Source organism: Capra hircus, chromosome 3 (assembly GCF_001704415.2).
Source record: "Capra hircus breed San Clemente chromosome 3, ASM170441v1, whole genome shotgun sequence".
NCBI classification, from domain to species: Eukaryota; Metazoa; Chordata; class Mammalia; order Artiodactyla; family Bovidae; genus Capra; species Capra hircus.
In genome coordinates, this window is record NC_030810.1 from 62,224,211 (window position 1) to 62,250,393 (window position 26,183).

At 41.8% G+C, this 26,183-nt stretch overlaps 1 protein-coding gene across 1 annotated transcript in view; it reads left to right on the forward strand.

The window, feature by feature from the left end:
* WDR63 (WD repeat domain 63) overlaps positions 1 to 24,699 on the forward strand; it is an 83,908-nt gene extending 59,209 nt beyond the window's left edge. The window contains exons 18-22 of the mRNA XM_018045688.1: positions 6,905 to 7,035; positions 8,840 to 9,044; positions 10,050 to 10,141; positions 19,196 to 19,318; positions 24,556 to 24,699. Coding sequence (XP_017901177.1) covers positions 6,905 to 7,035; positions 8,840 to 9,044; positions 10,050 to 10,141; positions 19,196 to 19,318; positions 24,556 to 24,699 — 695 coding nt within the window. The remainder of the gene's footprint in view (positions 1 to 6,904; positions 7,036 to 8,839; positions 9,045 to 10,049; positions 10,142 to 19,195; positions 19,319 to 24,555) is intronic.

Sequence of the window (26,183 nt, forward strand, 5' to 3'; positions counted from 1 at the left end):
TAGCGGCTAAACCACCACCACCAATAAGCCAAGTTCCCCGTCAAAGCTCAGAGCATTGGGGCACACTACAATTACAACCACTTGCTTTAATGCTTTGGATTTTATCATGGCATGAACATATATTTGACCTACTTTTCAGAGTATGGTATAACTATAAGATAAGGAAGAGGCAGCTCCTGGAACCACTTGAACCCTATGGAGCAGTGAGAAGAAGCAATGAGGCTTGGTTTGCAGAAGGTGATCTAGTCAGTCCTGTGGGTGGTTGGAGCAGATGGACCTATTTGCGAGTGATTGAGGTTCAGAGGTCAGAGCCACCGCCTGAAGGGGACAGCTGTTGGGGCTCAGATCTCTGCCTTAAACTTAATCTTCACTTCTGAGTCTGCTTCTGCAGGCTGGTGTCTGCCTTAGACCTGTGAAATTAGCTTCATCAGCATTGCCTCCAGGGTGGTCATTCCTACTTTTCTTACACAAGTCTCCTGCCTAGAGACCTAAGTATGTGTTATTAATAAGAGTGGGGCATTGAGAGAGGATTGGATCTGACTTAAAAAAGAGTCAAGTGCATGTAGGACCGAGACTGATTTCCCATTTTCCAGTCATTTTCAATTCCATGATTAAAGTTGAACTCAACATTATATACTGAGTATAATATAACATAGTGAATTACATTAACTACTTTTAGGCTGATTCATGTTTCTATTTATTTAATAATTCATGAATGTTAGTAGTGCATGTGCTGCCGGCCAGGCACATTAGTACATGATGACAGTCTCCTCCACACCCCTGGGCTGCAAGCTGAGGCAATGACTCAGTTTGTGACACCATGACTTGGTTGTGCACAGATGGACATGGGTTCCTCCTGGTCTCAGATTTTCTTGGAGGCTTACCCTAAACTGCTTTTAAGGTAACCCTTGGCTGTGGTTTTTCCAGTGGTCATGTATGGATGTGATAGTTGGACTGTGAAGAAAGCTGAGCACCAGAGAATTTATGCTTTTGAACTGTGGTGTTAGAGAAGACTCTTGAGAGTCCCTTGGACTGCAAGGAGATCCAACCAGTCCTGGGTGTTCTTTGGAAGGAATGATGCTAAAGCTGAAACGCCAATACTTTGGCCACCTCATGAGAAGAGTTGACTCATTGGAAAAGACTCTGATGCTGGGAGGGATTGGGGCAGGAGAAGGGGACGACAGAGGATGAGATGGCTGGATGGCATCATGGACTCGATGAGTCTGAGTGAACTCCAGGAGTTGGTGATGGACAGGGAGGCCTGACGTGCTGCAATTCATGGGGTCGCAAAGAATCGGACATGACTGAGTGACTGAACTGAACTGATGGCAAACAGATTGAGCTATTTATTTTAAATGAATTGTATTCCATCTACAGAGCCAGTGACAATAAACATAAAAACCAAAAGCTTAATGTTTATACCTCTTTGATGTTTGTTCTTACTTTCATTCATTCATCAAATCATTACTGAGTATCTACTATGTGCCAGGCACTAGGGATACAAAGATAAACAAGATAATTTCTCCCCCAAAGGAGATCGCTGATTTATTGGAAGTCAGCCACATAAACAAATGATGACATTACACTGTCACTGGTGCTGTGGCTGGCAGCAAACACAAAGTGACATGGAATCCCACAAAGGGACCAACTCTCTTAGGTGGTTAAGAAAAGGCCCCACAGGGAGTTTGCGGGAGAACAGATAGGTGTGTATGTATGGCTGGACCCCTTTGCTGTTCACTAAAACTGTTGCAACCTTGCTAATTGGCTATGCATGCTCCGTCACTTCAGTCGTGACCGACTCTTGTGACCCCTTGGACCACAGCCCGCCAGGCTCCTCTGACCATGGAATTTTCCTGCCAAGAATACTAGAGTAGATTGCCGTTTCCTCCTACAGGGGAGCTTCCCAAGCTCCCAGGGATGAAACCCACATCACCTGCATCTCCTGTATTGCGGGCAGATTCTTTACCACTGAGCCACTGGGGAAGCCCTAATTGGCTATACCAGAATACAAAATAAAAAGTTTGAAAAAAAAGAAAAGGCCCACCATAGAGAGATACAGTTGAGCTGAGTCTTAAAGGGTACATTTCAAATTTTCAGATGGAGAAAGACATTCCAAGTAGAAAGAAGAACCAACGCAAAAACACAGCTCAAAAGAGCAGTGGACAAGTAGGAAACAGGGAGACCTCCTGGCCAAAGCATAGCAGTGGAGATGACTACAGCAGCAGGAAAGGCCCCAGGAAGGACATTTGGGTCTAGATGGCAAAGAGCCGTGAGTGCCTCCCTAAGCCATGGACCTCATCCTAGTACCATCAGTATGATCAGAAAATCACTCTGTCAGGAGAGCAGGGGTTGGATTAATTTATTGGAAGCAGGATGACCAGTTGCAATAGCCTAGGTGAGGAATGGAGAGGACTGATGTGCAGGCAGGGTGATGAGGATGGATAAAGAGGAAATTCAAGAGGGAGAGATTTAGAGATAAACATGCCAGGGCTTTGTGACCAGTGGGATATGAGTGGAAAAGTAACAGAAATTGCTTTTAATTTCTTGGCATTTAGTTCCTTCCAAAAAAAAAAAAAAAAAGAGAGAGAGAGAGAAATAGCTCTAACCACCTACTTAAAGGGCATTTTAAAATCATCTTCTTGCTTTAATACTTTAAAATTACCAATCAAGGATTTTGTAACATGGAAAGTCAAATGACACTTATTCCCATTGGATAATGGTTGAAGTTCAGGGACTGTCAATGTGTAGAGGTGCTGAACTGTAAATTGTACGGCTTACTTACATTCTGTGAACTGGCAGTGTTTTCCTTGGGAGTTACCCGCCCAAAGGCATTCATAAACAGCATGGACATTTTCTGAGTAAAGATGAGGCAATTACTAGGACCCATTTTCTCTTGATCTGCCCCAAGTTCAAATGTGCAAGGCAAAAAGGAGAGTTTCTTCTTCTAAGAAGAAACTTCTGAAAGATGGATTACCCTACCTGAGCTATGTGTGATGAAAAAGTCATAATCAAACAAGGCTTCCAGATGACCCAAGAAATACAGGCTGATGTATTTGATGATGATGACAATTGACATAATCATCTCATGTACTCAACTCTCAAGTTGGCACATGTCATATGTTAGGCACTCTTCCCAGTACTTTCCATGGATTAACTCATTTAATCTTCACAGCAACACTGTGGATTTGAACCCAGGCCGTCTGTGCTCTTAACCACATCAGGATGCTAAATCCTTCTTTAGATAATGACTCTGGGAACTACTGTTTTGTTTAAGTTTCTTACCTGACCAGGGGCTCTGGCATTTCACTGAATGACTTAAGGATAGCTCCATTTACTGCTGAATGACACTAAGGTCTTTCAAAGGACAAAAGGAAGGAAAAGTTATATGGGCTGAGAACATTCAACCTGTTAAAGCACCAGTCTTGATGGTTATCTATATTCCTATCACTAGTGATCATTAAATTTTGCAGAGGGCTTCTAGACTCCTGGATGGCCCTGTTCATAGAGTGAGATGGTATAGGAAATCCCAGCTCAACAAGGACAAAACCAGGATCTGAGAAATACAGCATCACCAAGAAGAAAGCTGCTGGTTTCCAGGGACCTCCTGCCTTCCCAGGAATCTTCCAGATCACTTCAAGATGGCCTTAGAAATAAGTCTTCTCTGCTGTCATCAAGATGGAGCTTTGATTAGAGGAAAACTGGCCTTTTTGTTTGTTTGTTTTTAACTTAGAAGAGCTACAGTTAAATTTATACTTTATAAGGTTTTTCAAATAATTTTTAAATTGAGATAAAAATATACATGGAAATTTAACGTTAACCATTTTTTAAGTGTAGTTCCATGGTGTCAAGTATGTTTACACTGTTGTGCAACTAGTCTCCAGAACTCTTTTCACCTTGTGGAACTGAAACTCTGTTCTGGTTAAACACTAGCTCCCACTCCTCTTTCCTCTCAGCCCCTGGCCACCAACTTTATGCTTTCTATCCCCACGAATGTGACTGTCATAAGTACCTCATGTCAGTGGAATCATACAGTATTTGCCTCTTTGTGACTGGCTTACTTCCCTTAAAATAATATACTCAATTTTCATTCATGTTGCAGCATATGTCAGAATTCCCTTGCTTTTAAAGATGGATAATACTCCATTGTATGGGTATACCACATTCTGCTTATCCATTCATCCATTTATGGACATTTGGGTTGCTTCTACCTTTTCAGTATTGCAAATAATGCTTCTGTGAACATGCATGGACAAAAATCTCTTATTTGACATTGTATCAGCTTTTTGAAAGATTATGGTGGCTCTTTTTTCTGCTTAATGTTATGTTGGTGTTCTGAGGAAAAAAAAAATTGAACCTTCACATAGCTATTAATATGTTGAGATTCTGAGTAAGTTGGTGGTTTTAGTACAAAGTAGCCACACAGTGTAGTTTGACCTAGACAGGCACATATTTTTAGGGCCATCCCTGGAACTTGTGGGTGTGGGCAGCAAGGCAGGAGGAACAAGGCGGCTCCAAAGCCAGGCCAGGCGAGAGGAAACCAAGCCACAGCAGAGTAGACAGACTAGGGGAGCAGGAGTACCCTGGTGCCCAGGACAGAGACAAAGGGGAGGTCATCATTTTAATATCCAAACCAGCTCATCCTCTAGTCTTCCCAGTGGCAATAAATGGAAGGTACAATGAGTCCATTGCTTTTACCAGAAACCTGGCTGTCGTTCTCAGCACTTCATCTCTTTCACCCCGTGTGTCAACTCTAGCTCACAAATATTTCTTGATTATCCACTCCTCCCTTGCATCTTCATTCAAGTCACCATCCTTTCTCACCATAACTGCAGCAACCACCTCCCATAGTGTCCCCTCCTTGCTTTTATCTCCTCTGATCTAGTCTTCCCACAGCAGTCAGAGAATCATTTCATGTATCAATCAGATCGTCTTCTAGCCCTAACGGACTCATTAAATCACATTATACTTAGAATGTAATCTAAACGCTTTTCCTAATAAGCTCTGCAGCACCGGGACTCACCAGGTCTTCACTTGTTTCCTATGCTTCACCCTGGGATTATCAGTTGCTGTTGTTCAGTTGCTCAGTTGTCTCCAACTCTTTGTGACCCCATGGACTGTAACACGCCAGGCTTCCCTGTTCTTCACTATCTCCTGGAGTTTACTCAGACTCATGTCCATTGAGTTGGTGATGCCATCCAACCATCTCATCCTCTGACACCCTCTTCTCCTCCTGCTTTCAATCTTTCCCAGCATCAGAGTCTTTTCCATCAGTCAGCTCTTTGCATCAGTTGGCCAAAGTACTGGAACTTCAGCTTCAGTATCAGTCCTTCCAACAAATATTCAGGATTGATTTCCTTTAGGACTGACTGGTTTGATCTCCTTGCTGTCCAAGGGACTCTCAAAAGTCTTCTCTAGCACCACAGTTTGAAAGCATCAATTCTTCAGCGTTCCCTGGTGGCTCAGAGGTTAAAGTGTCTGCCCGCAATGTGGGAGACCTGGGTTTGATCCCTGGGTCGGGAAGATCCCTGGAGAAGGAAATGGCAACCCACTTCAGTACTCTTGCCTGGAGAATCCCATGGACAGAGGAGCCTGGTGGGCTATAGTCCATGGGGTCGCAAAGAGGCGGACATGACTGAGCGACTTTACTTTCACTTTCAGGCTTCTTTATGGTCCAACTCTCACATCCGTACATGACTAATGGAAAAATCATAGCTTTGATTAGATGGACATTTGTCAGCAAAGTGATGTCTCTTTTAATACACTGTCTATGTTTGTCATAGCTTTCCTTCCAAGGAGCAAGCGTCTTCTAATTTCATGGCCACAGTCATTGTCTGCAGTGATTTTTGTAGCCCAAGAGAAAGTCTGTCACTGTTTCCATTTTTTCTCCATCTATTTGCCATGAAGTGATGGGACTGAATGCCATGATCTTCATTTTTTGAATGTTGAGTTTTAAGCCAGCTTTTTCACTCTCCTTTTTCACATTCATCAAGAGGCTCTTTAGTTCCTCTTCACTTTCTGGATTATCAGACTCCAGTCCTATTGCCTTCCTCAAAATTATAGATGCTCTAAACACTTCCCAGGACTCTGTTGTGTATTATTCCTTCTGTCTGGAATGCTGCTCCACACCAAAATCTTCCCGTGCCGAACTCAGGCCTGAATGACTCACCTTCAGAGAATTCTTTTGAAATGTCCCTTGTTATTTTTTCTTGTGATATTTTTTTCCTTCATAATAAATTTCACATTTTCTTATTATATACCTTGGGATTTGTTTGTGGAGTATCTGTCTTTCCACTGGATTTTAAGTTCTGAGAGGGCAGATCATGTTTGTTTATTAACCATTTTTTACCCAGCCATCCATAGTAGCTGGTACTTACAAACAATCCATAAATATTCATTGACTAACAATCTATAACACTGACTAAGTGATGGATTAATAAATGAGTAAATGGCTTCCCTGGTGGCTCAGACAGTAAAGCGTCTGTCTACAATGCAAGAGACCCGGGTTCAATCCCTGGGTCAGGAAGATCCCCTGGAGAAGGAAATGGCAACCCACTCCAGTACTATTGCCTGGAAAATCCCATGGACAGAGGAGCTTGGTAGGCTATAGTCTATGGGGTCACAAAGAGTCGGACACGACTGAGCGACTTCACTTCACAAATGAATAAGAACGGAAAGTGTTCCTTTGAGCCTGCAAAGTGGCTTCAATGGGAATTTCCCTGGTCTTTTCCATAGAAAGAAGAGGAGCTGTCCCTTGACAGATTGATTCATCCCAGCTGACCTCTGATTCTCCACTCTCAGACCTCGTTAATCAGGACCTATCTGTCCATCGGAGATCTGCCCATTCTTCATTGTAGGAATGTAAACAGTGTTATGAAAGATGAAATGGCCTTTTCCATTCCAACAGCAAAGAAGCCCGTGAGCCTCTACACAGTCCATGATGGAGCTGTCCACACCGTTCAGAGGTCACCTTTCTACAAGGACATTATCCTCACTGTTGGGGGTTGGAACGTAGCCATCTGGAAAGAAGGTATTATGGTAAGTTGCCTGCAAAATGGAGAAGTAGGTGTGTGGTCCTTTATTATTGAGAAAAACAATAGGAACAACAGACTGTTCTGACATAACAATGCCTTTGGGACACTTTTTAGAAATATTGGAACAGATGGCCTGGGCCCCAGCCTGTCAGCAGAACCAATACAAGCCTTTGGAAAACACAACTGTTTGCTTTTCTTCCCTGAGGGCAGGAAACATTTACAAGTCTTTTGTTCTCTGAAACCAGTGTTGTCTTCTAAATTATATGTTGTGAGCTGTTCACTTGGTTTATGTTTTTCCCTTCCCCTTAAAATACAAGATGGTGTACTGATTACTGTATGAAGCCCAAAGAGAAGCAATGGGTCTATCATCGTTGCTCCTGCACCAGGCAACTTGTCACCAGAAAGCGGGAGTAGGAAATTTAAGGGATCTATCACCAGGCAGAGACATGCAGAGGTCAGGATGAGGCAGTGCCAAGAATCTGGTGGTCAGGATTTAGGACAGGGCCTGGATCCAGATAGTCAGAAGCTAAACTGCCAAAACCTAGAAAGACTGGTAAAACTGAGTGAAGCAGGAGTGTGGGAAAATCAGTATGATGTGTCCCTTTCATGAGCTACTTAAGAGAATTATCAAAATCTGGAAAAAAAAAATATATATATATATGAGTTTCATATCTGTAATATATATATTCTTTGACCTAACACTTTTCCCTTTTATTTCTGGGAGTCTAACTTACATGAATACTCAAAAAAACTGTGTGTGATATATATACAAGTTTGTCATTGAAAAAAGTTGGGATCTCCTTAAGTGTCCTTCCAGAAAAGGACTTCTACTTCATACCAATGTACTTTGGTATGATTTTTTTCTTTTCTTTACAACAAGCAAGTATTAGTTTTTCAGTTAAAATAAAAAGAAATTAAGCCAAGATTGTCCAAAGACTGCAGGGGTCAAGAACCTGGTTAGCCACAGAAACCGAAGTAACTGAGTAAGAACAGATTGCAGTGTCTCCTGTAAGGAGTCCATGAATTAGTGGTGTTTGTTCCCACGAGAAGCCTTTGTTTGCATGTTTGGGAGGGTAGGAGGCAGCTCCATAGCTTAGGTTAGTCCCAGAAGATATAAGTAGGTAAAGGGGTCCACCTGGTTGCCAGGTAGAGCATGATGGTGGGAAGAGAATGCATTTTGATCTTCTGTCTTTATGAAAACCTCCTGAAGAAGGCAAAGTACCCCACAGCAGAGAAGAGAAATGATCTTATTATGTTGCATTGGTGGTCCAAAATTTCTCCCCCAAAATATTCATAGACTACTAGATGCAGCTCACAGAACTGACTGTTCATTCCTTTTTCTGAACACCAGAGCTGTTCCCATGGTGAGTAGGCACCTGACAGGAAAATAAAGATATAAGCAAGATTTATAATCTTATAATCTTTACTCATCCAGTGTCCACCAGTCTTCAAACAAATAGCAATAGGCTTTAGGAACAGTTGAATTAGAACCACCAATAGCTCAATTAGAAAATTTGATCTTTTTTAAAAAGTCACTAAAATAAGAAAAAAATGCTATAAAAAATATACAAGAAAGAAAAGAGCTGCCATATAAAAACCCTGTAAGGAAAACACTGACTTCCCTGGTGGCTCAGACAGTAAAGCGTCTGTCTACAATGTGGGAGGAAAACAAAGAAGACTTCTGAGTAGGCATAATTCTGCTGTTATATGATCATAGCCATTTGAGTTTTATTCTAAAAACAAACAAACAAAAAAAACCTTGGGAATATCCCTCAGATAATAACAAAACCTTTTGTTTTTACTTTTAGACCGGACCCCTCCTTCAGTCTTGCTGTGCACCAAAGAGGTACACCTCGGGGCACTGGTCCCTGACCAGGCCTGGGGTCTTCTACATTGGCCGAGAAGATGGGTATATTGATATTTGGGACCTTCTTGAGAAAACTCATGAACCAGCCCAGTCCCAAAACATCTGTATAACTATGATCACGTACATCAAACCCTGGACCTTTTCTGGTATGTTAGCTCTGATTAAAGGAGCAAAGTTATTTTGCCTTTTTTTGGGCAGGGGACATTTTGACATTCATCTGGAAAGCCTCTGATGTTGCTTCTCAAGTTCTTTCTCCCCATGCCACCTCCTCCCTTCCCATCACTGCACTTCCTTTCCCTTCCCACTTCTACTCAAATTTTGGTTACAGCCCAGACTAAGTATATATTTGCCTCATTTAAAAGAAGTTTCCCTTGTTTCCAGAGATGCACAGGCATAAAATTATCATTTTCTCAGAAGAAACATGAGGTTTAGAAACACAGTCTTCAGAATTTCTAGAGTGTCAGAGTCTGGCTACTACTTGACCGTATATGCCATGAAAATGTGTTTTCCCATATTTGCTGCAAAACATTGCTTTTGCATACCTACAGGGATTACGATTCTATTATTTAGCAATGTGAACCAGACCTTCTGAAAAGAAGGAGAAAAAAGTTGAGATAAGAAATTTAAATTCTTAAATACACTTGTGTTTTATACCCATTTAAAATGACCAAAAGGAGCAATTTGTTTCTGTAATAACAAAACTGGTTTTGGCTGTATTTGAAATTCATCTGGATAATGGCATCCTTTAGCCCTTACTGTCTTTGGTGAAAATTGGCATCATGATTTTTCTGTGAAAATCTTCCATGTATTGTACCTGCTTCCTTTTCAAATCTGCCATGGATCCAGTCAGAGAAGGTCAACCTCACCTGGGAGTCACAGTCCTTAAGTAGAGGCTAAGAATACATGATTGGGGATGAGCAGGGTGGCTGAGAAAGGTTCAAGGTCTCAGCCTTCATTTCATCAACTGGAAAATGTCTTTCATGTGTTATTATGATCTCCAGTCATGAAGGTCTGATGAAGATGCCAAGATTATTGTAACCACAACAGGCCCTTTGGGAAATCACAAAGCAAAAATGCAGTATGTGTTTAACCTCTAAGATGACTTTCTGATTGCAGAGCTGTTTTTTCTCCCCATATTTTGAAACTTTTAGCAAAGCAGCAATTTATAGCCATAGCTGATTATTATGGAACACTGCATATATTGGAAATTCCTTGGACATTAAGTCACCCTTCAACCAATGAGGTTAGTAACTTTTGGCTTTGAGGATTTATGTGATCAGATATAGCTGAGACATGTTTTAGAAATATGTTCAGAAATGACAGCATTTTTGCTTTGTAAGAAAATAAAAGAATCATGCAGTCAAAAATAAGGGGATATTAACCTAAATGGGAAAAGAATTTGAAAAAGAATAAATACATGTGAAAAAGATGGCGGAGGAATAGGACGGGAAGACCACTTTCTCCCTCACAAATTCCTCAAAAGAACATTTCAACGCTGAGCAAACTCCACAAAACAACTTCTGTAGGCTGGCAGAGGACATCAGGCAACCAGAAAAGCAGACCATTGTCTTCAAACACAGGTAGGAAAAAATATAAAAGACGAAAAAGGAGACAAAGGAGGTGGGGAGGGAGCTCCGTCCCGGGAAGGGAAGCCCGTCCCGGGAAGGGAAGCCCGTCCCGGGAAGGGAATTTTAAGAAGAGAGGTTTCCAAACACCAGGAAACACTCTCCCTGCCGAGTCTGTGGCGAGCCTTGGAAACACAGAGGGCAACATAACAGGAAGGAAAAATAAATAAATAATTAAAACCAACAGATTACAAGCCCAACAGTAACTCCCCAGCAGAAAAGCAGCACAGACGCCTGCATCCGCCACAAGCTGTGGGGGCAGGGCAGGGACGCACGGGAGGCGCGGGCTGCAGTGCTTTGTAAGAATCGGGCAGGAACACCCCACGCGCAACCAGAACGATCTAACTTGGGCTAGCAAACCAGACTGTGGGATAGCTACCACGCGAAAAGCTCGAACATAAGACACCGCCAGGACTGAGCACAGAACAAAGGACGGAACGGAATAAGCCGGCTGCAGACCATCCCCCGCCGGGACAGGCAGCCAGAGCCGTAAGGACTGGAAAGGGGCAATTGCAGACCCGGAGAGACTTTACTTACCTAACTGCAAGCAGGCTTCTTTGCTAAGACTTCTGGGGGTGCTGGACAGTCACCATCTGCCTCACGGGGGGCACCAGTGGTCCACCCAGAAAGCTGAGCAGCAGCGGCAGAAAAGGTGACGAGTCGTGGCGATCGCGCTCGCCAAACTCCTGAGCTACTTGGACCTGGGAAGGGCACAAAGCGCAGTCCCAGCCGAATCTGCCTCTGAGGGCTGCCTGAGCGCCGAACCTGAGCGGCTTGGACCGGGGAAGTGCACGCAGCCTAGGGCCGGCCCCAGATGGTTCCCGGCTGAGCATCGTAGAGCCGGAGCGGTTTGTGTGCCATGAGAAGGGACAGGTCAAGTGGGGCTGAGACACTGTGTGCACACGACAGTGCTATTTGTTTGCAGCATCCCCCCTCCCCACAGCGCGACTGAACTAGTGAGCCTAAAGAACCAGCAAACAGAAGAAGTTAAACAGAGGGAACCACCTTGGAAGTGATCCCACACGGCCCACAACATCAGAGAAGGGCTAGATATATTTTTACTATTTTTAAAATCATCCCTTTTTTTTCTTTTTTTTTTCCTAACTTTTTTTTTAATTGTTAAGTCTTCTATTTCTCCTCTAATTTTTATTTCTATAACCTACTATTACTATTAAAAAAAAAAGACTTTTTTTTTTTTTTAAGGCAAACACCGTATATAGTCTTTGGATGGTTGTTGGTTTTTTTTTTTTTTTAATAATTCTTTTTCTCTCTCTCTCTCTCTCTCTCTTTTTTTTCTTTCTTCCTTTTTCCTTCTGCTTCTTTTCTTTAATATTGTATTTTTGAAAATCCAACCTCTACTCTAGATTTTTAATCTTTGCTCTTAGGTTTTTGTTGTCAATTTTGTACATTTAAAAACCCAAACTTCACTACACAAGTTTACCTGAGAGTGAGATTACTGGCTTGACCACTCTCTCCTCCTTTGGACTCTCCTTTTTCTCCACCAGGTGGCCTCTGTCTCTTTTCTCCCCCATCTCTTCTCTATCCAACTCTGTGAATCTCTGTGTGTTCCAGACGGTGGAGAACACCTAAGGAACTGGTTACTGGCAGGATTTGTCTCTCTCCTTCTCATTCCTCTCTCTTATCCTCCTGGCCACCTCTGTCTACTTCCTCCCTCTCCTCTTCCCCGTATAACTCTGTAAATACCTCTGAGCGGTCCAGACTATAGAGCGCCCATAAGGAAGTGACTACTGGCTAGCTTGCTCTCTCCTCTTTTGATCTCACCGCATCTCATTCCAGTTACCTCTAACTACCCCCTCCATCTTCTCTTCTCCTTGTAACTCAGTGAACCTCTCTGAGTGTCCCTCAATGTGGAGAAACTTTTCATCTTTAACCTAGATGTTTTATCATCGGTGCTGTATAGATGGAGAAGTCTAGAGGCTACTGTAAAAATAAAACTGAAAACCAGAAGCAGGAGGCTTAAATCCAAAGCCTGAAAACATTAGAGAACTCTTGAATTCAGGGAACATTAAGCAATAGGAGCTCATCAAATGCCTTCATACCTACACCGAAACCAAGCTCCACCCAAGGGCCAACAAGTTCCAAAACAAGACATACCACGCAAATTCTCCAGCAACACAGGAACACTCCCCTGAGCTTCAATATACAGGCAGCTCAAAATTATTCCAAAACCTTTGATGTCTCATAACCCATTACGGGTCACTCCACTGCACTCCAGAGAGAAGAAACCCAGCTCCACCCACCAGAACTCCAACACAAGCCTCCCTAACCAGGAAACCTTGACAAGCCACTGATAGAACCCCACCTACAGTGAGGAAGCTCCATAATAAAGAGAACTCCACAAACTACCAGAATATAAAAAGGCCACCCCAAATGCAGCAATATAACCAAGATGAAGAGACAGAGGAATACTCAGCAGGTAAAGGAACAGGAGAGTTGCCCACCAAACCAAACAAAAGAGGAAGAGATAGGGAATCTACCTGAGAAGGAATTCCAAATATTGATAGTGAAAATGATCCAAAATCTTGAAATCAAAATGGAATCACAGATAAATAGCCTAGAGACAAGGATTGAGAAGATGCAAAAAGGTTTAACAAGGACCTAGAAGAAATAAAAAAGAGTCAAAATATAATGAATAATGCAATAAATGAGATCAGAAACACTCTGGAGGCAACAAATAGTAGAATAACGGAGGCAGAAGATAGGATTAGTGAAATAGAAGATAGAATGGTAGAAATAAATGAATCAGAGAGGAAACAAGAAAACAAATTAAAAGAAATGAGGACAATCTCAGAGACATCCAGGGCAATATGAAATGCTCCAACATTCAAATTATAGGAGTCCCAGAAGAAGAAGACAGAAAGAAAGATCATGAGAAAATCCTTGAGGAGATAATAGTTGAAAACTTCCCTAAAATGGGGAAGGAAATAATCACCCAAGTCCAAGAAATACAGAGAGTTCCAAATAGGATAAACCCAAGGCTAAACACCCCAAGACACATATTAATCAAATTAACAAAGATCAAACACAAAGAACAAATATTAAAAGCAGCAAGGGAAAAACAACAAATAACACACAAGGGGATTCCCATAAGGATAACAGCTGATCTTTCAATAGAAACTCTTCAGGCCAGGAGGGAATGGCAAGACATACTTACAGTGATGAAAGACAATAACCTACAGCCCAGATTACTGTACCCAGCAAGGATCTCATTCAAATACGAAGGAGAAATCAAAAGCTTTACAGACAAGCAAAAGCTGAGAGAATTCAGCACCACCAAACCAGCTCTCCAACAAATTCTAAAGGATATTCTCTAGACAGGAAACACAAAAAGGGTGTATAAACCCGAACCCAAAACAATAAAGTAAATGGTAACAGGATCATACTTATAATAATTACCTTAAACGTAAATGGGTTGAACGCCCCAACCAAAAGGCAAAGACTGGCTGAATGGATACAAAAACAAGACCCCTCTATATGCTGCTTACAAGAGACCCACCTCAAAACAAGGGACACATACAGACTGAAAGTGAAGGGCTGGAAAAAGATATACCACACAAATAGAGACCAAAAGAAAGCAGGAGTGGCAATACTCATATCCGATAAAATAGACTTTAAAACAAAGGCTGTGAAAAGAGACAAAGAAGGCCACTACATAATGATCAAAGGATCAATCCAAGAAGAAGATATAACAATTATAAATATATATGCCCCCAATATAGGAGCACCGCAATATGTAAGACAAATGCTAACAAGTATGAAAGGGGAAATCAACAATAACACGATAATAGTGGGAGACTTTAATACCCCACTCACACCTATGGACAGATCAACTAAACAGAAAATTAACAAAGAAACACAAACTTTAAATGATACATTAGATCAGTTAGACCTAATTGATATCTATAGGACATTTCACCCCAAAACAATGAATTTCACCTTTTTCTCAAGTGCTCATGGAACCTTCTCCAGGATAGATCACATCCTGGGCCATAAATCTAAGCTTGATAAATTCAAAAAAATCGAAATCATTCCAAGCATCTTTTCTGACCATAATGCATTAAGATTAGATCTCAATTACAGGAGAAAAACTATTAAAAATTCCAACATATGGAGGTTGAACAACACACTTCTGAATAACCAACAAATCACAGAAGAAATCAAAAAAGAAATCAAAATATGCATAGAAACTAATGAAAATGAAAACACAATAACCCAAAACCTGTGGGACACTAGAAAAGCAGTGCTAAGAGGAAAGTTCATAGCAATACAGGCATACCTCAAGAAACAAGAAAAAAGTCAAATAAATAACCTAACTCTACAACTAAAGCAACTAGAAAAGGAAGAATTGGAGAACCCCAGAGTTAGTAGAAGGAAAGGAATCTTAAAAATTAGGGCAGAAATAAATGCAAAAGAAACAAAAGAGACCATAGCAAAAATCAACAAAGCCAAAAGCTGGTTCTTTGAAAGGATAAATAAAATTGACAAACCATTAGCCAGACTCATCAAGAAACAAAGAGAGAAAAATCAAATCAATAAAATTAGAAATGAAAATGGAGAGATCACAACAGACAACACAGAAATACAAAGGATCATAAGAGACTACTATCAGCAGTTGTATGCCAATAAAATGGACAACGTGGAAGAAATGGACAAATTCTTAGAAAAGTACAATTTTCCAAAACTGAACCAGGAAGAAATAGAAAATCTTAACAGACCCATCACAAGCACGGAAATTGAAACTGTAATCAGAAATCTTCCAGCAAACAAAAGCCCAGGTCCAGACGGCTTCACAGCTGAATTCTACCAAAAATTTCGAGAAGAGCTAACACCTATCCTCCTCAAACTCTTCCAGAAAATTGCAGAGGAAGGTAAACTTCCAAACTCATTCTATGAGGCCACCATCACCCTAATACCAAAACCTGACAAAGATGTCACAAAAAAAGAAAACTACAGGCCAATATCACTGATGAACATAGATGCAAAAATCCTCAACAAAATTCTAGCAATCGGAATCCAACAACACATTAAAAAGATCATACACCATGATCAAGTGGGCTTTATCCCAGGGATGCAAGGATTCTTCAAGATCCGCAAATCAATCAATCTAATTCACCACATTAACAAACTGAAAAATAAAAACCATATGATTATCTCAATAGATGCAGAGAAGGCCTTTGACAAAATTCAACATCCATTTATGATAAAAACTCTCCAGAAAGCAGGAATAGAAGGAACATACCTCAACATAATAAAAGCTATATATGACAAACCCACAGCAAACATTATCCTCAATGGTGAAAAATTGAAAGCATTTCCCCTAAAATCAGGAACAAGACAAGGGTGCCCACTTTCACCGCTACTATTCAACATAGTTCTGGAAGTTTTGGCCACAGCAATCAGAACAGAAAAAGAAATAAAAGGAATCCAAATTGGAAAAGAAGAAGTAAAACTTTCACTGTTTGCAGATGACATGATCCTCTACATAGAAAACCCTAAAGACTCCCCCAGAAAATTACTAGAGCTAATCAATGAATATAGTAAAGTTGCAGGATATAAAATCAACACACAGAAATCCCCTGCATTCCTATACACTAATAATGAGAAAGTAGAAAAAGAAATTAAGGAAACAATTCCATTCACCATTGCAATGAAAAGAATAAAATACTTAGAAATATATCTACCTAAAGAAACTAAATACCTATATATAGAAAACTATAAAACACTGATGAAAGAAATCAAAGAGGACACTAATAGATGGAGAAATATACCATGTTCATGGATCAGAAGAATCAATATAGTGAAAATGAGTATACTACCCAAAGCAATTTACAAATTCAATGCAATCCCTATCAAGCTACCAGCCATATTTTTCACAGAACTAGAACAAATAATTTCAAGATTTGTATGGAAATACAAAAAACCTTGAATTGCCAAAGCAATCTTGAGAAAGAAGAATGGAACTGGAGGAATCAACTTGCCTGACTTCAGGCTCTACTACAAAGCCACAGTCATCAAAACAGTATGCTACTGGCACAAAGACAGACATATAGATCAATGGAACAAAATAGAAAGCCCAGAGATAAATCCACACACATATGGACACCTTATCTTTGACAAAGGAGGCAAGAATATACAATGGAGTAAAGACAAAGGGAAAACTGGTCAACCACTTGTAAAAGAATGAAACTAGATCACTTTCTAACACCGCACACAAAAATAAACTCAAAATGGATTAAAGATCTAAATGTAAGACCAGAAACTATAAAACTCCTAGAGGAGAACATAGGCAAAACACTCTCAGACATAAATCACAGCAGGATCCTCTATGATCCACCTCCCAGAATTCTGGAAATAAAAGCAAAAATAAACAAATGGGATCTAATTAAAATTAAAAGCTTCTGCACAACAAAGGAAGCTATAAGCAAGGTGAAAAGACAGCCTTCTGAATGGGAGAAAATAATAGCAAATGAAGCAACTGACAAACAACTAATCTCAAAAATATACAAGCAACTTATGCCGCTCAATTCCAGAAAAATAAACGACCCAATCCAAAAATGGGCCAAAGAACTAAATAGACATTTATCCAAAGAAGACATACGGATGGCTAACAAACACATGAAAAGATGCTCAACATCACTCATTATTAGAGAAATGCAAATCAAAACCACAATGAGGTACCACTTCACACCAGTCAGAATGGCTGCGATCCAAAAATCTGCAAGCAATAAATGCTGGAGAGGGTGTGGAGAAAAGGGAACCCTCCTACACTGTTGGTGGCAATGCAACCTAGTACAGCCACTATGGAGAACAGTGTGGAGATTCCTTAAAAAATTGCAAATAGAACTACCTTATGACCCAGCAATCCCACTGCTGGGCATACACACCGAGGAAACCAGAATTGAAAGAGACACATGCACCCCAATGTTCATCGCAGCACTGTTTATAATAGCCAGGACATGGAAACAACCTCGATGTCCATCAGCAGATGAATGGGTAAGAAAGCTGTGGTACATATACACAATGGAGTATTACTCAGCCGTTAAAAAGAATTCATTTGAATCAGTTCTGATGAGATGGATGAAACTGGAGCCGATTATACAGAGTGAAGTAAGCCAGAAAGAAAAACACCAATACAGTATACTAACACATATATATGGAATTTAGAAAGATGGCAATGACGACCCTGTATGCAGGACAGCAATAAAGACACAGATGTGTATAACGGACTTTTGGACTCAGAGGGAGAGGGAGAGGGTGGGATGATTTGGGAGAATGGCATTCTAACATGTATACTATCATGTAAGAATCGAATCGCCAGTCTATGTCTGACGCAGGATCCAGCATGCTTGGGGCTGGTGCATGGGGATGACCCAGAGAGATGTTATGGGGAGGGAGATGGGAGGGGGGGTTCATGTTTGGGAACACATGTAAGAATTAAAGATTTTAAAATTAAAAAAATAAATAAATTAAAAAATAAAATAAAATGTACCATCGCACAAGGCTGGTACGTTAATAGGAAAAAAAAAAAAAAGAATTGTCTTTGAAACTTCCCATTAGTTAAAAATTGGAATAAATGAAGTATTGGGGAAAAAAAAAAGAATAAATACATGTATACGTGTAGCTGAATCACTTTGCTATGCATCTGAAAGTAACACGACATTGTTAATCAACTATGCTCCAATATAAAATAAAATAATGAGGGGATGTATTCCTGTTGTATGAGATAAATGACTTAAAGCTAGAGGGGAAGAAAACCATGCAATGAAAGAAAGGCCCAGTAAATGAAGCCTAGATTCAGAGAAGAATTGATTTGGGGATTGATAATCATAGGAAGTTATTTTCAGATTGTAACCCAAGCATGGGACCCTTATTTTGGTGATATCCCAGAGGACCCAGCTGACATTTTTTTGCATCTCTCCATTGCCAGCCTCCATCCCTCCTTCCCCAACTTGGTGTACTGCAGGCAGCAGGTCTGAAGTGGCAGTGTTCTGCCCCTCCATGCATACCACCCAGGGGTTTCATTTCAAGCAGTGTTAATATGTTATAAAAAGAAGATTCATAAATAATACATAAATATGGATACAGTAAACATTAAATATATAGATTGCAATCTGTTGCAAGTTCCAACAACGTCAACCTAGTTACTTGCAGGCAAAAAACTCTCCCTTTGGTCACCTCGCCCAAGGTCTCTGATGCCTTCCTTGCTTCTATTCTTCTGCCCACACATGCTAAGCTCTCCAGGGGACCAGGAACTCAACTCTGCTTCCAGTCCCTTTAGGGTCTCCACTGACATCCTCGTCTGGGTTTTCTAAGTTTGACTGATAATGCAAAACTTTCCTCAGCCTTAAAAGTGAGAAGGAGAGAAAGGAGGGAAAAGAGGCATCCAGGGATATTTCTCTTACAAAGTTGCAATTTTTTGCAGCTCTCTCCTTCCAATCCCACTCCTTTTCTGCCATCCCCCAATTCGCAGGTCCCTAAACCTCAGCCCAGTAGCCCATGAATTAGCTCCTCTGGTAGTGGGCTTTGGGCCTTATCCCAAAGCAAGCAATCTAGCTAATAACTTACAAGCAGCAGATGTTCTTCCAGAGCTTTGTCAAGAACATGGGGGCTTCTGTGTGAGCCCCCCTCTCATGGGCCTGTATTTCTAACAGGTATCAAGCATAAGCCACTACTTTGAAAGAGAAGTCAAACATCTGGACTATGTAGAACAGCGCAGAAAAATTCGTGAACAGGAAAAGAGAGAAATGGAGCTGGAACTGGAGAAGAAAAAAGTCGTAAGTTAAATTTCAGAAAGCCAAAATTACTTTCCTCTAACACTAGTAGGATTATATTTGTTTGGCTTATTCCACAGATTCAAAAGAAAAAAAAATATGCCTTTTCACATTCTTCTCTTCTTCTCATGGGAGTCAAGAGGGCAGTTCTCTGATTTCCGAGCTTAGTGTGAGTCAAACTGCCAATTGGATACCTAGTGAAATTCTATCCAATTTAGTTTCTGAAATTTTCTATATTTCAAGTCCTTTAGATTAGGTGGTATCTAGATACCAATATGGATACAGAGATTCAGAATCTGAATGCTTTCATTTCATAGATACTTAACATTTAGTGAAAATGCATTAAAACAGTGTAAAAAAGAGTGGAATATGAATTAGGGCATGTGGGCTCACGTCTCACGTCTGCCACTTACTAGCCGTGAGATCCAGAGCAAGGTTTGCATCTGTGCTGAGTTTGGGTTCTCTTGTTTTTAAAATGGGAATACTAGTAACAACCTTTTAAGATTACTGTGAGGATTTCAGTTAGGTACCCGGACAAATAATAAACTGTCATTAAGAGGGAGCTAGTATATAGAGGGCATAATAGCTGCTAGTTGTTGCTCAGTTCCATCCGACTCTTAGCGACCCCATGGACTGTAGCCCACCAGGTCTGTCTGTCCATGGGATTCTCCAGGCAAGATTACTGGAGTGGGTTGTCATTTCCTCCTTCAGGGGATCTTCCCAACCCAGAGATTAAACCTTCATCTCCTGAGTCTCCTGAATTGCAGGTGGATTCTTTTCCCCTGAGCCACTGGGGCTCAGAACCCACCTGCCAGTGCAAGAGAGGTAAGGGACATGGGCTCTATCCTTGAGTCTGGAAGATCCCCTGGAAGAGGGCATGGCAAGCCTCTCTAGTATTCTTGGTATGCTACGGTCTCCTAGTGGGCTATGGTCCATAGGGTTGCAAAGATTCAGACACGACTGAAGCAGTTTAGCACAGCACAGCACAGCACAGTATATAGAGACAGATGAATGAATAGATAGAAATTTTACTGTAATAGACTAGAAATGTGAAATTTGTGATTGAGGATAATTTGGTGTAGGACACCTCCTTCTTGAACTCTACCAAAAAGGAACCTAAAGCTCTGAAGCCCCCACCCTCCTCTTTCTCAGTCTCTCTGATGTGATTTTACTTTCTTGGTCTTCCCTTGACCAGTGGAATTGGGGGCTTTAAATAGTCTGTGAATTCATCTCTTCTTTCTTTCCCACTTGAGGTCATCTCAGTCCATATTTCTGCTTGTCTCTTGCTCATTCCCTTCCTTGCCCTTTTGGCACCAACAATTTCATCACTGCCTGCTGTTTCCTTATAGCCAAATATATAGCCTCCCCCAATGTAATTACTCATGTGAGACCCTAGGTCTCAATTAAAAACACAAACATGGAAATATTTTCATGTATTGCATTAGCAAATAGATTAACATTATCATACTGTTAGATACAAATTAGTGTAACAAAAGCAGATAAAGCATCATTTCAAAACATTGTTTAGTGGTGATGAGGTATAAAAAAAGCCAATTAATTGACCTTGTTTACTACCAAAAAGAAAATGGTCGTGGTCTGCTCTTTTACACAATCACAAACATAGGATGAACTTCTGCCAGGGGAAATTACCTGCCACCTTTCCCCACACCAGCAATCATCCACAATTACTAGGAGTGTTTACTTACTTATTTTTCATCATTTTACTTTATTTATTAAAAAATTTGGGGAGGGCTCTGCTGGGAGCAGCGGCTACTCTCCAGTTGCAGGGTGGGTTTCTCATTGCAGTGGCTTCTCCTGTGGTGGAGCATAGGCTCTAGGGCACCAGGGCTTCAGTAGCTGCAGTTCCTGGGCTCTCGAGCACAGGCTCAATGGTTGCGGCACACAGCACACAGGTCTAGTTGCTCCACAGCATGTGGGATCTTCCTGGACTGGGGATGAACCCATGTCTCCTGCGCTGGCTGGAAGATTCTTTACCACCAAGCCACCAGGGAAGCCCCTAGAAGTGTTTAAATAGCACAGTGACAGCTAATTATCCATATAAGATAATAGTAATTTGCATGTGAAGTACTTTTAAAACACTCAAATATTGTAATAAGCATATCTTGGAACTGAGTTTCCAAAACTTTTCCACCTCCTTCTTGTAACTTCATTTCCATCTGACATAGTACCCTCCTTAAAGTAGAGCGTCCACGTCTCAAGTTTTCTCTGGAACTAGACTGCGGATAAATGAGTACATTTAAAGGCGCTCGGATGTGAGAGTTGGACTGTGAAGAAGGCTGAGCGCTGAAGAATTGATGCTTTTGAACTGTGGTGTTGGAGAAGACTCTTGAGAGTCCCTTGGACTGCAAGGAGATCCAACCAGTCCATTCTAAAGGAGATCAACCCTGGGATTTCTTTGGAAGGAATGATGCTAAAGCTGAAACTCCAGTACTTTGGCCACCTCATGAGAAGAGTTGACTCATTGGAAAAGACTCTGATGCTGGGAGGGATTGGGGACAGGAGGAGAAGGGGACGACAGAGGATGAGATGGCTGGATGGCATCACTGACTCGATGGACGTGAGTCTGAGTGAACTCCAGGAGTTGGTGATGGACAGGGAGGCCTGGCGTGCTGCGATTCACGGGGTCGCAAAGAGTCGGACACGACTGAGCGACTGAACTGAACTGAAAGGGGCTCCTCTGTCACATTCAGAACATGAATAGAATCACCAAGGAAAAACAGCTAATGTTCATCAGAAGTATCTCCTTATAAGCACTGGCTGATGATGGGAGAAATGGGAACAAACTGTAACAGCCTCAGATAATTGCCGTGGGGGTTAAATGAGTTAAATATTTACAGTAACTGACAGATGGGAAGTGCTAATGTGTCTACTATTAGTATTATTACAGAGGGCAGGGGATAATCACACATCCGTCCAGCAAGGCCAGTTTTCATGAGCGCCCCCCTCAGCTGGCAGAGATTAGGCTATGCACTTCAACCCACAGATATAAGGGTAATCATATACCCATCTCTTTGCAAACATTGAATCTGGATACCACTCACTTATTGAAAAATAATAGTAATTACAGCTCTCACAGCACACAAAATGGGAATTTTCTTAACTGGAATTTCAGCTGGAGACTCGAAGCAGAAAACAAGCAGTAGTTTCCATGTGATTCATTCAGAATTCAAAACAATTCTGCAGCCCTTAGTCAAGGACCCACACTCCAGGCTGCACAAGGGAGGCAAGGGTTACGGGGAAAGAGGTTGGAAGAGAGAATTTTTTTTTTTGGAGAGAAGCACTGGAGGGCTGTGTGTTCCCCATTCCTACTCCTGCAATACCACCCAGACTCTGGGAGGAGACCTTCAAGGGAAGCACTGTGGGAGACAGGTTGCTGGTGAGGATGGACAATTGGCCTCATACCCCTGGCAGGAGGCTCGCTGAGCCACAGAAATCCAAGGGCCTGAAACTGCCAAGGGACCAGAGCAGACTGTCCAGGGAGAATATAGGAAACCCAGGGACAGGGACCTGACCCCTATGGCTGGAAAGTCTGCAAGCAAGAGGTTGGCTTGAACAGCTCTGACAGACTAGTGGAGAGAGGACCAGTGAGCAAAGAACTTGTACTGATGGCAGAGTGAGGGGATGAGTTGTCCTGGGGTCAGGTGGAAACTTGAAAGTGGCTAGGCTCAAATCAGATGCCTCAAAGGACTTTCTGAACGGAGTGAGGCAGCCTGTGGAGGCAACCCATGGAAGTGCACAGTGGGCATTGCAGTTCTTCACTTAAATACTGGGCTGGGCTAGATCTTCAAATAATCTGAGGAAGCAGAGATATTAAGAGAGAGAAAAAGCAAACATAAGGCACAAATACAGCAGGGGATGAAGGGAACTTCAGGCATGGTGAACAGTGAAAAGAAGAAAATTCTTCTTGCAAATGATTCTCAAGAAACTGGAATAAAATATGGTAGTGGTGCCCTCGATAGAATCCTCAGAGACAGAGTTTTGTGACAAGAGAGCAGAGGGCACAGGAAGACATTAAGATGGGGAGAGGGCAAGAGGAGGAGAAACAGAGCCAACACAGGGGGGGTTCTGCGGGGGCTCAGTGGCAGTGTGCCTGCCAGCGCAGGAGACACGGGTGCGACCCCAGGTCTGGGAAGATCACAGAGCGACTGAGCCCTGAAGCACAACTGTTGAGCCTGTGCCCTCGAGCCCCAGGGCCACAACTGCTGAGCCCACTCACCACAACCACGAAGCCCCTGTGCCCTCGAGCCCATGCTCTGCAGCAAGAGAAGCCACCACGACTAGAGAGAAGCCACCGCAGCTAGAAAACAGCACCCACTTGCCACAAGCAGAGAAAACCCTGTGTAGCAATGAAGACCCAGCACAGCCAAAAAGAAATAAATATGATTATTTTTTTAAAAAAATCACAGGACGACATACAATATGAAGTAATCGTAAGTTCATCTGAAAGGAGACACAGATGAGAAGAAACAAAATCTTAAAAATCATAATGACTGCCCTAGCAGATACTGCAATAAATTAATTTAGTTAAAATTAAAATACTAACTAAACCAGAACAGTACTCATGCAAACATTGACAGATCAAAGAACAAAACAGATGACTCAGATTATTCAGCAAGTGGTGTTGGGTAAATTAGCTGAATAAATGCTCTGTTGTTTTCCCCCTCCCCTGTCAACATGCTCTTCCCTCTCCTGGTGGCAGGAGCTCATAGGCCAGCCTGGATTCCCTCTGCCCCTGAGAGCCCACATCCAGTCCATCACAAAATTTGATCAGCCCCACCACTAGGAGATACCTAGAGACTGCACACACTACTCTGCTGAGCTGTGCCCCTCCTATTCAGGGTCAGCAGCCCCTCTCCCCAACTATGCAAGAGATGCCCTCCTGCCCCCTGCCCCACAGAGCCCTTCTGGAGAACAGTAGCCAGTCCAGCCCTTCAGAAATAATGGAAGTCCCTTCCATGGGACGTCCGTGGTGGCCCAGTGGTTAAGACTTTACCTTCCAATGGAGGGAGGTGTGGGGTTCTATCTCTGGTTGGAGAGCTAGATTCCACATGCCTCACAGCCAAAAAACCAAAAGGTAAAACAAAAGCAACATTGTAACAACTTCAATAAGGGCTTTAAAAAGTCTACATCAAAATCTTAAAAGGGAATAGCCTCTGCCAGCCTTTGGTATCTCTAGCTGTCAGAGTTTTATAAAAATGATTTGCTTTCCTCCCCCCCAGAAAACGTTTCAGAAGTCAAAAGAACAATTGGAGGCTGAGTTGAAAATGGACTACGAGAGTTATTTGGAACTGGAGAAGAACATCCTCAGCAATCTGGGTCTAAACAAAGAGAAAGAAGCAATGTCATACATGGAATTAATATAAAAAAGTTTTCTGTAGAGGTGTTTTGGGGGTCTGTGGGACTTTTCTTTTTGCTCATTTTTCATGTAAGGTAAACTAGCAAACTAAACATTAAAAAGATTTACTTGCACATAGTAAGTTTTTATCTCACTACAATTAAAACTTTTGAATTAGGCAATAAGATCTGTTTCAGTTTGGGGACTGAATACGTACTAAACTTTGTACTGAATATAAAAGGTGTTGATAATGAAGCTTTCATTTTCCTGTAGTATTACAGAGCTTAAGACATCCACACTCAATCCTCAGCCAGCATCTATTCAGAGCCCCAGATCCCAGACCAGAAGTGGAAATCAAACTTTGCTTCTAATTATCAGGTTGTTTTTGGTCACATCTCCACAAAATGCTCCCACTGGGCCACTGCACAGATTATCAGGCCATGAGCTAAACAAAATATTAGTAAATTGAATCCTGAAATATACACTGAAAAGGGTAACATATGAAGATCACATTGAGCTTATCTAGGAAATAGGAAGTTAGTGTAGGTAGTGCTCAGTTGCTTTGGTCATGTCTGACAAGAACACTGGAGTGGGTTACCATACCCTTTTCCAGGAGATCTTCCTGACCCAGGGATCAAACCTGCGTCTCTTACATCTCTTGCTTTGGCAGATGGGTTCCTTACTGCTAGCGCCACCTGGGAAGCCCAATGTAACAGTAGAAAATAAATCAACAATTGACCGAAGGAGAGAATTTATGATACCAGATAAACGCAGTAAAACAGTCACTAAAATTCAACAGCCAGTCATGATAAAACAGTCAAATTCTTTGCAACTACCAAAAGAAGGAAACCTCCTTAACTGGATGCAGGGTATCTAAAACAATCCTACAACAAACATTATTATACTTGACGGTGAAAAGTTGAAAGTTTCCCTCAGAAGTGTGGAATGAGATGGTGTGCACTCTCCTGTCTTCTAATCAGTATCTGGTTAAACTGAGCTGTGAAAGAGCTTAATGTGTCTCAATAAGAGATTCAACACACACACACACACACACACACACACACACACACACACACACACACACACGGGATTTCCCTTGTGGTGGTCCAGGGCTTCCCAGGTGGCGCTAGTGGTAAAAAAAAAAAAAAAAAAAAAAAAATCCACCTTCCAATGCAGGAGACACAAGAGATGCAGGTTCAATCCCTGGGTGGGAAAAATCTCCTGGAGGAGGAAATGGCAACCCACTCCAGTATTCTTGCCTGGAGAATCCCATGGACAGAGGAGCCTGGCGAGTTATAGTTCAGGGAGTCACAAAGAGTTGGACACAACCGAGCGACTGAACACACCAGCGGTTAAGACTCCACAGTTCCACTGCAAGGGGCACGGGTTTGATAACTGGTCAGGGAAATAAGATTCCCACATGCCAAGTGCCCTCCCCCTGCAAAAAAAAAAACAAAAAACAAAACAGGTTCAACATCAAAGGAAAGTGACCAGCGTGGGAGGTGGGTTGCG